Source organism: Protopterus annectens, chromosome 1.part1 (genome assembly GCF_019279795.1).
Source record: "Protopterus annectens isolate FY-2018-M chromosome 1.part1, PAN1.0, whole genome shotgun sequence".
Classification (NCBI taxonomy): domain Eukaryota; kingdom Metazoa; phylum Chordata; order Ceratodontiformes; family Protopteridae; genus Protopterus; species Protopterus annectens.
The window spans coordinates 1,553,408,241-1,553,423,609 of NC_056726.1; the positions used below are offsets into that span (position 1 = coordinate 1,553,408,241).

Below are 15,369 nucleotides of genomic sequence, written 5' to 3' on the forward strand. Positions count from 1 at the left end.
TACTTTATGGTTCTTCAATTTGAATAGATGTTACTTTAAAGAGTTTGCAGGGTTTGAGAGGCAGTAGATGGTTGTCACCACCATAACTCCTGGATATTTCTAGACCTGGGTGACATCATGACTCCTGGATATTCCTAGACCTGGTGTGAAATCATTCACATCAGTCAGCGGATATGCAGATCCATTGATCTAGGCATATGTGGCCATTACTCACACCCTGCCAGAGATGTTAAATGTGCTCCAAGGCCTGTGTGAGAAACTCCATCTGCTGTTGGGACATTGGGACATCCTACAACAGTGACATGGTAGACAGTCATGTTTGTTGAGGGCATCAGTGGCCTAGGTGACAGCCATTGGTTCAGTCACAAGGATGTGGGTAACTGGGCACTATAACCAATACAGCGGACAAATACCCATTGTATGATCTCATACCTGGCTTATGCAGATGGCCCACACCATTTCACTGACAGCTCCACTATTCATTGCTGCCTCCTTTTATGAGCAAATATACTCCCATGGTTATAGCCAGCACTCCTCTGATCTGTAGGCAACCCCCATCCAACAAACCAATTAAGGCCCTGCAGTTCAATGCTATCACATACCACTGTAGCCTATCAGTGAGCAACACCTATCTGTGACTGTCCATGGTGGACATGGACACCAGCATTCTACTAGAACACCACATGAAGGACCAAACAGGGTTTCTATATATGCTCCCCAGATGGTACATTCTTACTTTAAGCAGGATGCCTCCCATATTAACACTGTAGAGGGACCTGATACACTCAACTAGTGTTCCACCTATGGAAGCTGTCCAATTACTGGAGGATGTAATCCTTGACCCCCCCTTCTAATCATGTTTGTGGCTGCTATATCTACCAGTGACTGTTTTGCCTATTGCCTAGTGTCCCCTGTCACTGTGCTGTGCCTACTGCTTAGCCTATGTGAGCAGAACAGCATCTGTTACACAACTAGGCCAGTCAATGTACTGTAATGTATAGCCTGGTTGTGTTACAGCATGCATCAGTTTTATTGTACATTTGTCTTGTCATGGCCCATAATTGTAGAACAGATGCCACCTCTTTACCGGTGTCACAGTGTATTGCACTTATCTCTGCCTAGAATGGGGTACCACCATAGCTAGTTATTCCCACAACTTCTTAGCTGGCTGTTCCTCTGCTGCTGCTGTCACAGGTATGTCAGATAATGCTATGGTGCCTGGCTGTTCCTCTGCTGCTGCTGTCACAGGTATGTTAGGTAATGCTATGGTGCCTGGCTGTTCCTCTGCTCCTGCTGTCACAGGTATGTCAGGTAATGCTATGGTGCCTGGCTGTTCCTCTGCTGCTGCTGTCACAGGTATGTCAGGTAATGCTATGGTGCCTGGCTGTTCCTCTGCTGCTGCTGCTGTCACAGGTATGTCAGGTAATGCTATGGTGCCTGGCTGTTCCTCTGCTGCTGCTGTCACAGGTATGTCAGGTAATGCTATGGTGCCTGGCTGTTCCTCTGCTGCTGCTGTCACAGGTATGTCAGGTAATGCTATGGTGCCTGGCTGTTCTTCTTCTGTTGCTGTCACAGGTATGTCAGGTAATGCTATGGTGCCTGGCTGTTCCTTTGCTGCTGCTGCTGCTGTCACAGGTATGTCAGGTAATGTTATGCTGCCTGGCTGTTCCTCTGCTGCTGCTGCTGTCACAGGTATGTCAGGTAATGCTATGGTGTCTGGCTGTTCCTCTGCTGCTGTTGTCACAGGTATGTCAGGTAATGCTATGGTGCCTGGATATTCCTCTGCTCCTGCTGTCACAGGATAGTCAGGTAATGCTATGGTGCCTGGCTGTTCCTCTGCTGCTGCTGCTGTCACAGGTATGTCAGGTAATGCTATGGTGCCTGGCTGTTCCTCTGCTGCTGCTGCTGTCACAGGTATGTCAGGTAATGCTATGGTGCCTGGCTGTTCCTCTGCTGCTGCTGTCACAGGTATGTCAGGTAATGCTATGGTGCCTGGCTGTTCCTCTGCTGCTGCTGCTGTCACAGGTATGTCAGGTAATGCTATGGTACCTGGCTGTTCCTCTGCTGCTGCTGTCACAGGTATGTCAGGTAATACTATGGTTCCTGGCTGTTCCTCTGCAGCTGCTCTCACAGGTATGTCAGGTAATGCTATGGTACCTGGCTGTTCCTCTGCTGCTGCTGTCACAGGTATGTCAGGTAATGCTATGGTGCCTGGATGTTCCTCTGCTGCTGCTCTCACAGGTATGTCAGGTAATGCTATGGTGCCTGGCTGTTCCTCTGCCGCTGCTGTCACAGGTATGTCAGGTAATGCTATGGTGCCTGGCTGTTCCTCTGCTGCTGCTGTCACAGGTATGTCAGGTAATGCTATGGTGCCTGGCTGGTCCTCTGCTGCTGCTGTCACAGGTATGTCAGCTAATGCTATGGTGTTCCAGTGATGAAACTATTTTCTTAGCACCATGGCATGTTGCATGGCACAGGTCACAAATATCTTACTGCAGCCATCTGGAGCATACTGTAGTTCATCAGCAGCTGTATCCAAGCAGCAGAAACATGCCTTCAGCATGCCAAGCACTTGTCATTAAATGTTACATATTTGTGCAGTGTAGCATTGTATGCCATCTCTTCCATTGTTTGTAGGTTGTGAATGACCATCATAAACCACTTGCAATACAGAACAGTGGACACCATTATGAGGGATCTACTTTCTACTTTCCTGGGACCAGGCTACTGGGGACACTATGGTGGGAATTAACCCTCCAGCTAGAAGATTGTGTGAAAAGTCACCCCAACAGAAAACATTGCTATAGGTTACATGTGGGCCAGATGTGAGAATCATGAGAAATGCCTGGATGGCATATAGATATATTGTATATAATACGTGTGGACTGCACACTACCTGACAGTTGATGTAGTCTATGCCTATCTAGCTGATATACTGGACAGCATATGGATCAGGAGGGGCCATGATGGTAATGTGGGAGTAGTCAGTGACCCCCCCAGAACCTCAAATATATGTGCTATGTTATTTAATGCCCACACAATGTTGTTTTATACCTCTGTGGCCCCTTGTGAACCACCTTCACATGCTACAGCATCAAGGAACTGATATGGAATGCACAAAGGTAATGCCTGTGAAACTCCTAATGCACCCCTTTGTTATATGCTAACTGATCCTCATAGCAAGGATGGTTAATTCCACTCAAACCTCTGTGTCCACTGGGACAGGCAGTTCATGCATTCCTGTTGAATCTATGTGAGGATGGCACATGTCTACCAACTGCCATATGGTGTCTCTGCCTACATTATTGCACTTGACAGTATCCTAGTTGTGTAGGTGACACTGTGTTAGACTCTGGTATACCTTTCCATGATACAGACTGTGGTGATGCAAAGCACTGTGGATATTGGCTTGCAAGACAGCCAATAAGTCATGCTGTCCAACAAATGGTACTCCTGGCATCTTAGAATATGCAATAGTCTGAGCATTGTTGGCATGAGAATAGCTGACTGACATGGCTTATGCTAATTTTTAATTCTGAGTCACATTGCCATGTTTGATTTCATCATTTGCATGCAATGCATGCTGTGCTATTTTTTTTTTTCAGTAGTACAATCTCACTCCTTGTGACCTGCGGTGGTGGTGCTGCGGTAGCATTGTCGCCTCACAGTAAGACGCTGTCCGGTTCGATTCTTAGCTAGAGCGTCTTCTGCATGGAGACATGCGTGAATGGGCATACCTTCGTTGAAGGTTGTGCATCAGGGCTGGTAACTCGGCACGTAAAAATCAACTACCAATCATTAGTGGACCGGAGTTCCACTGTGGCGATCCCTAACCGGGAAAAGCCGAAAGACACAACAACAATCTCACTCCTTGCACATTATCACATATCATGTTGTTTAGCATAATGAAATACACTGCACAGTTTGTTTTGCATACCCTATAGCTCTCATTCCTATTTTAGTTTTATCATCTGTATTTATTGTACTTAAAATATGAAACATGGCATAACTGCTATAACACATGGTTTACAGTAAGTATTGCACCGGTTTCCCCTCATGCCTGACCTCTAGCAGGTATGGTAAATCCATATATAAGGCATGCTCAAACTATATGTAATAGTTATTACGGCAGGGACATGAAATTCAAAATATTACTTGTAGCATTGCCACACCATACAACTGATATATATATATATATATATATATATATATATATATATATATATATATAGAGAGAGAGAGAGATAAATCTGCATCTATCTATACCAACCTATGTACATAGATGGATAAGTAGATATAGCTAGATACATATATATATATATATATATATATATATATATATATATATATATATATATATATATATATTACAAACCTCCCTAGATGAATGCATTATCAGCATCTGATATGCAATTAGTAATGAAATAAAAATAAAACCATAAACACCCACTATAAAAATGATGTAACAGGCAAAATGAGCCATACCTATCTAAATAACATTAAATTTACAAAACAAAAACTTAATTAAACTGTAAAGCCAACCAATTCTAGCACAATTTTTGCTAAAATAAAATACAAAAATGCATCTGACACCTTAAAATTATATAAAAATGACCTCAGAACTAGAACAGAAAACTGCCCTAAAATAGCTCCTTTCATACTACCCTACAAAAAGTATCTAAAGCCCTATTCAAGAGACAGGCTTAAGCAAATAGTTTAATTACTACATTCCATGGAAATGAATAAGAAACAGTAATTCAAACTAAAAAATGTAAAAAAATATATATAAATAAATGGACTATGGGAGTCTATTTCATATAATTCATGAAATGTCTTGTACTGAAAGATTACAGAGATCAGTTTCATAACTTTTGGCTTTGCTACTGCATACTTCAGACCTCCAAATATTGTATATACATTCCTAGCCTTATCTATTTATATGTATATCTGTATATCTATATTTGTGTCCACACACACACACACACACACACACACACACACACACACACACACACACACACACACACACACACACACACACACACACACACACACACACACACACACATATGTATGGGAGACATCCAGAATAGTAAACATCCTAAATGTCAACATCTGTTTTGTCATCATGCTTTCGTCAACAAAACATATAGTTGACAGGTGTGAGAAATCGACAGTCCACAGGGTTGGGGAATATACATTTGTCCCCAGGGACTGTGCAATCTCATAGATGGAATGAATAAGTAGCTGTGAGTATGGGTATGCAGAGGGGTGAGCCCCACTGCAAAAAAATATTTTTTACTTTGCATGCTCCAAGGTTAATCCTCAGAGCATGTGCAATCAGCTGTCGATGATTTCTTGTCAGCTTTAACGCTTCACCATTTTGTCCATTGATATTACGGACATTCACTGTAAACTACCATAGATATATATATATATGTAAATACATGTGTGCACACACACACACACACACACACACACACACACACACACACACACACACACACACACACACACACACACACACACACACACACACACACACAGTCATGCACACACACACACACACACACACACACACACACACACACACACTGCACATCATCATGCACACACACACACGCACACACTCACGCTTACACTCACGCAAACCCTCATGCACAAACCACATATGTTGAGCTAGGGCACTGCACAAGCCGTGGACAGAAACTGCTGTAGTGCTCAGACATCAGACGTTTCCTGAGACCTTGATTAGTCTGTTACTTTTATGACATTTAATTACAGGCGAGTGATTTAGTAACTTAGTACAATGATGGAGTTATACACTGCAGCCATTGTAGCGCTGTCCTGACTTGTCTCACTGGAGCAGAGCTACCAACCTGCTGCTCTGGAAGTAAATATTCTGTATGCATCCTCTGTTCTGCTTCCCTTTCCACTAAAATTAATTGAGCACGATTACAGTAGAATGAACTCTGCATGTAATAACTGTTTACTTTTTACTTTTTATGAAACCCAAATAGTTTTAGTTTACATTCTTTCCCTTATTTCCTGTTTCCACATAGCTCTTTTTCAGGCCTCAGATTTCTCAAAAATGTTACAGTTAACTACTTGCAAGTTGATAAGTGGAGTGTGTGTGAGTGTGTGTGTGTGTGTGTGTGTGTGTGTGTGTGTGTGTGTGTGTGTGTGTGTGTGTGTGTGCGTGCGTGTGTGTGTGTGTGTGTGTGTGTGTGTGTGTGTGTGTGTGTGTGTGTTTGTATGTGTGTGTGTATGTGTGTGTGCATGCGCGCACCCATCTGTATTAACAGTGACCAACGTTCTTTTCTGCACTCTGTTAATCTAATAGGCCATTATCTATATGGCAATAATACATAGAGTTTCTGACTAAATGCTAAATCTTAACTGTATTTTTGCCTAGTTTTAAGCATTTTAATACTGCATAGTATAGTTGTCCCAATGTTTGTGGTTTGCTAAGTAATGAAATAATAAAAACTAACTTCTGTGATTACAGTAATATCTTGCACATGGTCACACAGCACACAGCTGATGACTGTAGGATTATGTGTACCTGTTAAACACCACAAATAGCAGATGGAAAACAAAATTAAGCACACAGTACTGTTAATCAAGAATTCATTCTTAATATACTGCTTTGCCTTTCTCACAGGTACTGTATGTCAGTGTCTGTGTTGCAGGCAAAATCGTGCAGCAAAAATTCAGTTGTGTCTTGTCTGGAATTTAAGTAAAAATGACATTCTATTATTACTATGTGACCTTAGTGAAAGCTTAGCAGCAAATGATGAAACGATACATGGGAAACTGCTTAATGCTGAAACTAAGAAATAATACAATTAAGAACTTAACAAGTTTCAAAATAATATCAGATAAAAACAAACGGAAAAAAAAGTTCAGTGCTGTAAGGTTGATTGGAACCGAAAGAAGGATCCATGTAATCCTCACATAAGGTAGCTATAATGGTTGAATACTTTGTACTCAACAGTAGCCTGTGCATTAGTGAAGTCCTTGTGCTCTCTCTTAATTGTTGCCAGGCACAATTACCTACAGCTACAAGCCTGCCCACATGTTTTCTGGCAGTTGTAATGGTCTGCAGTTCTGTATACTTTGGTACTTACTATTTAAATTTCAGATTTGCACATTGTGCTCAAAAAATAAGCCCAGCACAATATGAAGCATGCATGCCGCACACAGTTTTACCCCAGCTAATTGTCAGAATGAACATTAAGAAAGCACACCATGTGGTACCTTCATTATTTCACACTTACTTTTGTTGTATCATGTCTTTCAGCATTTTAAGATGTTTGATATTCACACACGTCATTTCATAGTCGGGGGGGACATCCCTATCAATGTTCAGCATTATGCCAAATAAAGTGGATAAGTGCCATGTAGTGGAGTGTTATTATGTACAAAGGGTACTTTCTGTACCATTGCATGATTTCTGTACTCTGTTGTGTTCTGAATGTAGTCATAGACATCCGACAGCAGTAATAGCTGTAGGTACATTCTAGTCTGATAAGATACCCAGTTTCATTGTTGCATGGTTGCCAAGTAATAATTCCTACATTGCCATGTGCAAGAAATCTGTCAAAGTCTTTGAATGATCACCCCAATTGCAATGTACAAGTAGGAATAACAATTGTAATTCAGCTGATTAAAATCTAAGACTAGCTTTTACATCCATGGAATCTGAGACAATACCTCACAGCCCAGCTACAACTCTGTCCCCAGTTCCTCTCACCCCACAGCCCAGCTACAAGTCTGTCCCCAGTTCCGCTCACCCCTCAACCCAGCTACAAGACAGTCCCCAGTTCCTCTCACCCCACAGCCCTGCTGCAAGCCTGTCCCCAGGTCTCCTTCACACAGGTAGCACATATTACTAGAACAGCTATTGGCGGGCATAAGGCCTTCCCATAGGGCCCTACTTAATTTCCAAGGAATGTTGCCTTAATCCTCAAAATAATGGGAATAAAAGTGGGGTTAATGGGATTATATGCTATGTCTGAGGTTGTAGAACTTTAACATGCTTCAGTTTTGGAGTTAGTATAATTTGTACTGGGGTGTGGGTTCACCTTCCCTGCAAAAACATCTTATAGTATAACAGCATTTTTATTTTCATACTTGTGGTAGAGAACTCCTCCCCACATCTCCTTGGAAGCAGTCAGTTCAGAATTCCTAATAATCCTGTATACTTTGTTGTGTGGTCACTCAGGACAGATAGTTGGCCAGCTATGCTAGAATGAGGAAAGCTGTGCAGGCCAGGCATGCTTCTGCCACTAATAGCCAAGTCTGGAGAAGTAACTGAAGTAGATTTGTGACCAAGTGGAATGGAATCATGGACACTAGTGATTTTGAATATCATCTTTAGTAATCTGCACCATCATACACCATTCAACTCTGCATGCAGGCAAAGAGCAGGGTGCACTGAGCTCCTCCATTTGACTTTGGTTGGAATATATCAGAGTGCAGAGTTCTCTGTCCACATAGAGAACATATATCAGGCTATAGGTGTAGTGACTGGTGCTAATCTTAATATATCCAACTCCCTGTGACATGGACTTTCAGGTACTTGCACCTGACTTGTAAGTGCTGCAAAGATTTGCGGCACATTAAATATCTATCAGCCATAGAAAGGATATAAAAGGCATAACTTACTAGAGTGTGATACTATTTTGATTACTTGGCCGTTACTGTTATTTTATGTCAGAAATGAAAAAGAAGCCTCAAATTTCACACTCCTCAAAACCGAGGTGGAATCCTTTAAAGCCCCCGAGCCTGTGGAAAATACGACCCAGACCGCAGAATCCTTTATAACCACATTCTATGAACACCTTCAGGAATGCATGGATCTTGCAATCCCAAATAAAACCAAGACCCAATCTTCCAAAGGCAGACGTCCTGTCTGGTGGACCCCAGCCATAAACAAACTATACAATAGAAGGAGGAAGCTACTACATGATAGAGCAAAATCCCAAAAAGGGAAGGCATCTCTGATCAGTATTAGCAAAAAACTATGGGCACTCATAAAATCGTCTAAGGCCAGCTTCAAGAGAAAAATTGCACAGGACACTAAGGATAATCACAAGACTTTCTTTAGTTATGTTAGGAACCTGGGTGGGAATTCCCAGATATGCTCAGAATTAGTCCAAAATGACAAAAAATACATCAAACCCACAGACATTGCCAACATCCTAGCTGACAGGTTCAGCGCAAACTTCTCCCCCCACTCCCCACCAAAAGAGCAAATATCTATCCCAGCAGAGTGCTGCCCCCCTGACATCTCAGATGCTCAAGTAAGAGCCGCCCTCTCCAAAGCAAAAAACACAGCATCAATGGGACCAGATGGTGTCTCGGGCTGCATCCTACATGAATTCCAAGAAGAGCTAAACCCAAACATAAAACTACTGTTCAATCTCAGCCTTACTACAGGATATGTACCCAAAGAGTGGTGTACAGCAACAGTGGTCCCTCTCCACAAAGGTGGTGCCTCAACAGATCCTGGAAACTATTGTCCCATAAGCCTGACTAGCTTGGTCTGCAAAGCTATGGAAAGGATCATCATGGACCTCATAAATAAAGATATTGGGGACCTACAGACACTGGATCCTACCCAGTTTGGCTTTGTTAAGGGCAGATCCTGCCTCTTAAACCTGGTCGATTTTTTTGAAACAGTCACCAAGGCCATTGACGAGGGGTAGGTGGTCCACACAGCCTACCTGGACCTCGCAAAAGCCTTCGATACAATACCCCACTCGGGCATTATAGATAAGCTCACCAGCTTAAATATAAACCCATATGTCACTAGATGGGTTGAAAACTGGCTCAAGGACAGAACCCACATGGTCAGAATTGCTGGAGCCATGTCAGATTCCAAACCAGTTACAAGTGGCATCCCACAAGGCTCAGTCCTGGGACCTCTCTTGTTCGGTATATATTTCTCGGAGGTACAGGCCAACACGGAAGGACTGTGGCTGACCAAGTTCATAGATGACTGCAAACTGGGCGCCATAATTGACTCTCCAACCCACACAAGCATCCTCCAAAAGGGCCTCATAGAAACAGACAACTGGTGCCAGAGCCATGGCCTCAAGCTAAATGCCAAAAAGTGTATAGTCATCCCCTTTGGCAAAAACAAAGTGCCCACAAATTACCACATAGGTGGTAATCCATTAAGTACAGAAGAAGTAATTAGAGACCTGGGGACCCAAGTTGATGGCAATCTCTCATTTGACAACCACGTGGCCAAAATGGTTAGAAAAACATTTTATATAGCCCACCTAATGATGAAAGGATTCACATCTAGATCAGGGGAGGTCATCGTGCCTCTTTACTCATACATCATCAGGCCCATAATTGAGTACAATGCCCCTTTTGGGATGTACCTTACCAGACACCTGCAGCAACTGGAAAGACCCCAAAAGCACCAAGAGGATCAAAGGGCTCAAACAGATGCCATATTTATTTTATTTATTTATTTATTTATTTTATTTTATATTTGTTGACCGGGCTAGTCTAGCTGGATACATATCCATTTTCAGTAGAGGCCCGGGGAGAAAAGCTCCAAACATGAGTAAATTATAACATTCAAACATTCAAAAAATGACTAGTTTCAATTACATAGCAAGATATACTAAGAAAAGTTATTAATTTGTGAACAATGTATGGTTTCATTAGAGTAGGTGTAAGAAATAATCAAGTATTAGTTCTTTAGTAGGTGTCATGTACAATCAGACAAGAGGTTACAGTATTTGAACATTAGCATTCCCTTGAAAAATAAATCATTAAGTCAGCAAAACGAAGAGAATGAGAAGGAAAGGATGCAGGTAAAACAGAGTGGGGGGGTCGTAATTATTCAAGAGTTGTAGGGGGGATTTGTTCTGGAAGCAGAAACTCCAGCTCTACTCAGTGGCATACCACCTGCTCAGAGGCGATCTGTGCCTGACGTATAAAGCCATGTCCAACCCAGAATTAATGGACATGCTGCACCTCAGAAAATCCAAATCCCATCAGGCTACGCGCTCGAGAGACTTGAACCTCAGCACTGAAATAAATAGGACATGCTGGAGGAACAGATTCATAACCCAGAGGCTTCCTTCACTCTGGAATAAAATCCCAGTCCAGGTTAGGCAGAGTCCCTCATTGACTCTCTTCAAGAGGAATCTTGATGAGTGGATGAGAGATCATAGGTTTACCCTGGGTATCACTTCTGTGTCACTGTTAGACAGAGGCACAGTATACTAACCTCGAAAAAGGGCATAGCAAAATTAATTTAAAATGGGTGGCGAAAGCCAAACATACTCTGGCTAGGCTTATAAATGCCCTAGGGCAGATAGCCTAGTATAAACCTATGAACCTATGAACTCCTGCCTACACTACTGTTCTAGAGAGTAGATGCAATTTATGGGGCATTAATATCTGTGAAAGGAGGTATTTATTGCTCTTATCCTCATGAATAGTTAACAAGAACATTCATGTACTCAGTCTCCTTTCCTGACCTGGACGGTAGCCTGTGTTTTTCTCAGACTCTTCTCCAACTCTAGTTGCTCCGTGTAGACTGGATTCAGGTTATCACAGTGATAGTGCAATATTAAATGTTTGCAACAGATCCATGAAACACTACCTGGGCCATAAAAGGACAACTGTCAGTGTTTAGAAATGTACACATTTTCTGTGATATAAAATACTAAGCCCTTTTCTAATATTACACCTAACTGATTTTTTTTCATTTCTTTCATTAATAACAATGATACCCATGTAAATGTTAGATACTTTCATTAAGATTTGTTTTCCTTCCAAACAAATAATTTAATTTATGCATAGGGTCATGGTTGGTAAGACATCAGAACATTAGCTAAATAAATCGATAAAAAGGTAATAATCTTACATCTAATAATGCTGTTTAAAATGTATCCTTTTAGAAAATAGGGAAATTTAGAAAATAAACCAGTAGAAAAAAAAAAGCTAGAGGGTCTTTACTAAGTGCTTGCATTTTTGTAGATTGCTACACACTTGCTTGTAAAAGTGCTATAACTTACGCTAGACCAACCTCCTATAACTACTTAGCTCTTCCAACACTCAAACCTGTAAAAGTGAGTAGCCCTACTAGAGCCTTAAATCTAACCCTAAAGCTCGCAATACCTAACCCAAGTCCTCGCACCCTTATCCTAAGACTGCAACCCTCCTGCACAATCCTAAATTCACCAATTGCTCCCTAAACCAAAACTAGTATGTGAGTTGTCAGCCCAGTCCTTTCCCAAAGAAAGGCCTTGGAAGAATGTTACAGAAATCGTTTTGTCAAATGGAGGGGGAAAATTGGAATAAGGAAGATGGGTTTCCTGTTAATGGGAACAACACTGAGGTAAGAAACTAATAAAATATCAGTCTAAGCCCAGCTGTAAAGAAAATTATGGAATTACTGTTAAGGGAATTATTCTAAAATGTTGTGGGACATTGACATCAAGGCAGCATACATGCACAATAAGAAAGTCAAGCCAAATGAACTGGAAAGAGTAATTACTTTCTTAAATGCAAGAAACCCCTCAGTATAACCACCACTTTCCAGGCCTAACCTACAATAATTTTTTGGTAAAAGACATGTTCAAGTGGCAAATGGAGACTAAGTGAATCGAACCCTGGACTATGGTGCGAACGTTTTACAAATTCATTGCCTTAATATCTACTGTAAATTTTTTCTCTATGTAGTCAGGGCATTAGACCAGAAAGAAGTGACATGCATGGCCTGATTAGACTCTTATGCGACAACAGAATATGCAGAGAGTCTGAGTAAGATTGGATAGACAGTAGGATACAGAGCATTACCCCAAGTAGGATTCACTCAGATGAAAAGGATTGTGGCCAACATAACACAAGAGATCAGTACTCAGTTATTTCCTCTTTCATGAACTCACATTTGTCAGAAAAAAACATGCTATTTTTCACTATAGTTATGAAATGTTATGGTTATGAAAAGGAGTCTAGAATTAGAGAAAAAGTAATAACACCAGAAAAGGAAGGAGACCTAGGGATAATCACATTAAATGATTTAAAGGTAAGCAAGCAGTTTGAAAAAAACAGTAAACAATGTCACTGGGGTAGAGGGGTATATACAAAGGACCCGATTCCAAAAGACTTGCTCTCAGCGTAAGTGATCACTTACACTGAAAGCAGGTCTTTTGGAATCTGGCTCCTGGTATAAACTTGTTTATACACAGGCCTTACACCAAAGTAAACCACTTACACTGAGAGCAAGTCTATTGAAATCAAAACAGACTTCCACTGAAAGCAACTCTTGGAATCTGGCCCCAAGAATCGTCATAAGCACGAATCAAGAAGTCGGTATCATCCTTTGCAGAATGTTGGTATGGACCTATCCTGAGAACTGATGGCAGTTCCAGGGACCTAGTCTTTGTAATGACACATGATATAGCCAGTGGAGATTATTTGACAAACTAAATAGTGAGCAATCTGCCTCAGAAGCTATTTAAAGAGAGAACTAAAGATCTTAATACATCATGTTTTGAGGAAAGGGGGCACAACGCATTATATAAAGTCTTCTGTACCCTCAGGGTAATTTGAGGAGTCCAAGAAGGTGTCACCTATCAAGAAAAAAAAAACAGATGCATGAGAACAGCAGTCTGCATTTTGTAACATATTAATATTGAAATGAGGAAGTATTATTTTACAGAAAGCATGGTGGAGTATTGCAATAAGCTTCTTGGAGATGATTGTATGGTAAAATGTTGACTGAATTCAGGAACACTAGTGAGGCATGACGCCATCCTAATGAGGACAGAAGGGGAGGTGGGGAGGATGATAAGCTGCTAGGAAAAGTAAGACCTGTAGTCCATTGAATAAATAACAGAAAGACAGAATGAGTCATGCAGTCCTTGTCAGAAGTGAGCTCAGAGGTACAAAGACATAAAACTCTGAGTATATCCCAGACAACTTAGAGTAGCTATACTAGGATATGTAAAGGATACACCACCCGCTGAAAGCAGATGATAATTATCCATCTGTACAAGTATTCAGTTAACTTCCTGATAAAGGGGGAAAGGAAAATAGATCATTCATATTATTGATTACTTGTATATCAAAGTTACTCTGTGACCTGGTAAAAATAAGCTCTTCCAAAAACTGACCATGTCTCGTATAGGTTAATCATCAGGTTCAGAACAGTTCCTACATCACAAACATTTTTTCTGCCGCCATCCTGCTAGAAAATTTTGAACTAGGTCCTAAAATGAAATTTGAACCAAATAATAAATTAGAAAATATTATTAACCACCATTGCAGTTATCACACATAATTTACATAAGCATGTGCATTGGAGAAATTAAGCAATGCTCGTTGTTTTAGTGATAACTTTTGCAAACAGTGAGAAGGCCTCCCTCTAACTTTACTTTCTCCTTAAGGATGGATTTTATATTTGCTATAACAGCTATGTAACTAAGTCCAAAGCTCTGTTACTCAGTCTATATATAATTTTGAAACCTCAGTTTTCTTGTCAGCAGAGGTGAATATCTATGTTCCACAATAAACATTCTATGCATTCAGTGCTGAAAAAACAGAGCACCGTGGACTATAAGACTGCAATAATCCTTTGTTATCAATCCTTGATACAAGGTTTGAAAATGAATTTTCATCTTGTTATCTCTGAGACTCCATCTTATGAACTGTTGCAATTTTGTTACTTCATTCCATTATGAAAAGTGATTTCACACACCAACTGCAAAATCTCCAAATAGCAATTGCAGCGTAGTTCTCTGTGATGTAATAGTACAATGACAGTGTCATATGTTTATCTCAGCACCATAAGATTAGAAAGCTCAAGATTTTCATAATATATATCTACACGTTTCCCATCTTGCATCCAAGCATTTAATTTCATTAAACTGTACTCATTAATTTAGTAACTTCTAATATTTCAGTTAAAGTTGTTTTGTACCAACTTCTGCAGCCATCACTATGAATGTAGTAACAGTCATATTTAAGATCCAGACAGAAATGTGTTTTTCACCTAACCCTGAGACTCCTTTAGAACTGACACTGGATTACCTAAGAATAGAAATTTCGCTACACCCATGATGCTTTGGTGTTTGCGTAAACAGAAGGAAAATTATGTGTCTCAGCTATTGCATGCATTGTACAACATTAACAAATGCAGTTGTATTTCAAAGCATTGTAAACATCTTTAAGTACTGCCATGCACATCAGTATATCAAGGGCATAAGTAGATATACATTTATCATTTTGTTTTATTTGTTTAGGTAAAAGTTTTACATTGACAATCACCGTGTTCACAAGTCCTCCACAAGTTGCAACTTATCACAGAGCAATTAAAGTCACAGTTGATGG

At 40.7% G+C, this 15,369-nt stretch overlaps 1 protein-coding gene across 2 annotated transcripts in view; it reads left to right on the plus strand.

Moving 5' to 3' along the window:
* RUNX3 (RUNX family transcription factor 3) overlaps nucleotides 1-15,369 on the plus strand; it is a 424,645-nt gene that overhangs the window by 193,775 nt on the left and 215,501 nt on the right. For both annotated transcript variants that reach the window (XM_044083073.1, XM_044083065.1), the window contains one exon: nucleotides 15,282-15,369. This exon is cut by the window's right edge and continues 17 nt beyond it. In XM_044083073.1, coding sequence (XP_043939008.1) covers nucleotides 15,282-15,369 — 88 coding nt within the window. The remainder of the gene's footprint in view (nucleotides 1-15,281) is intronic.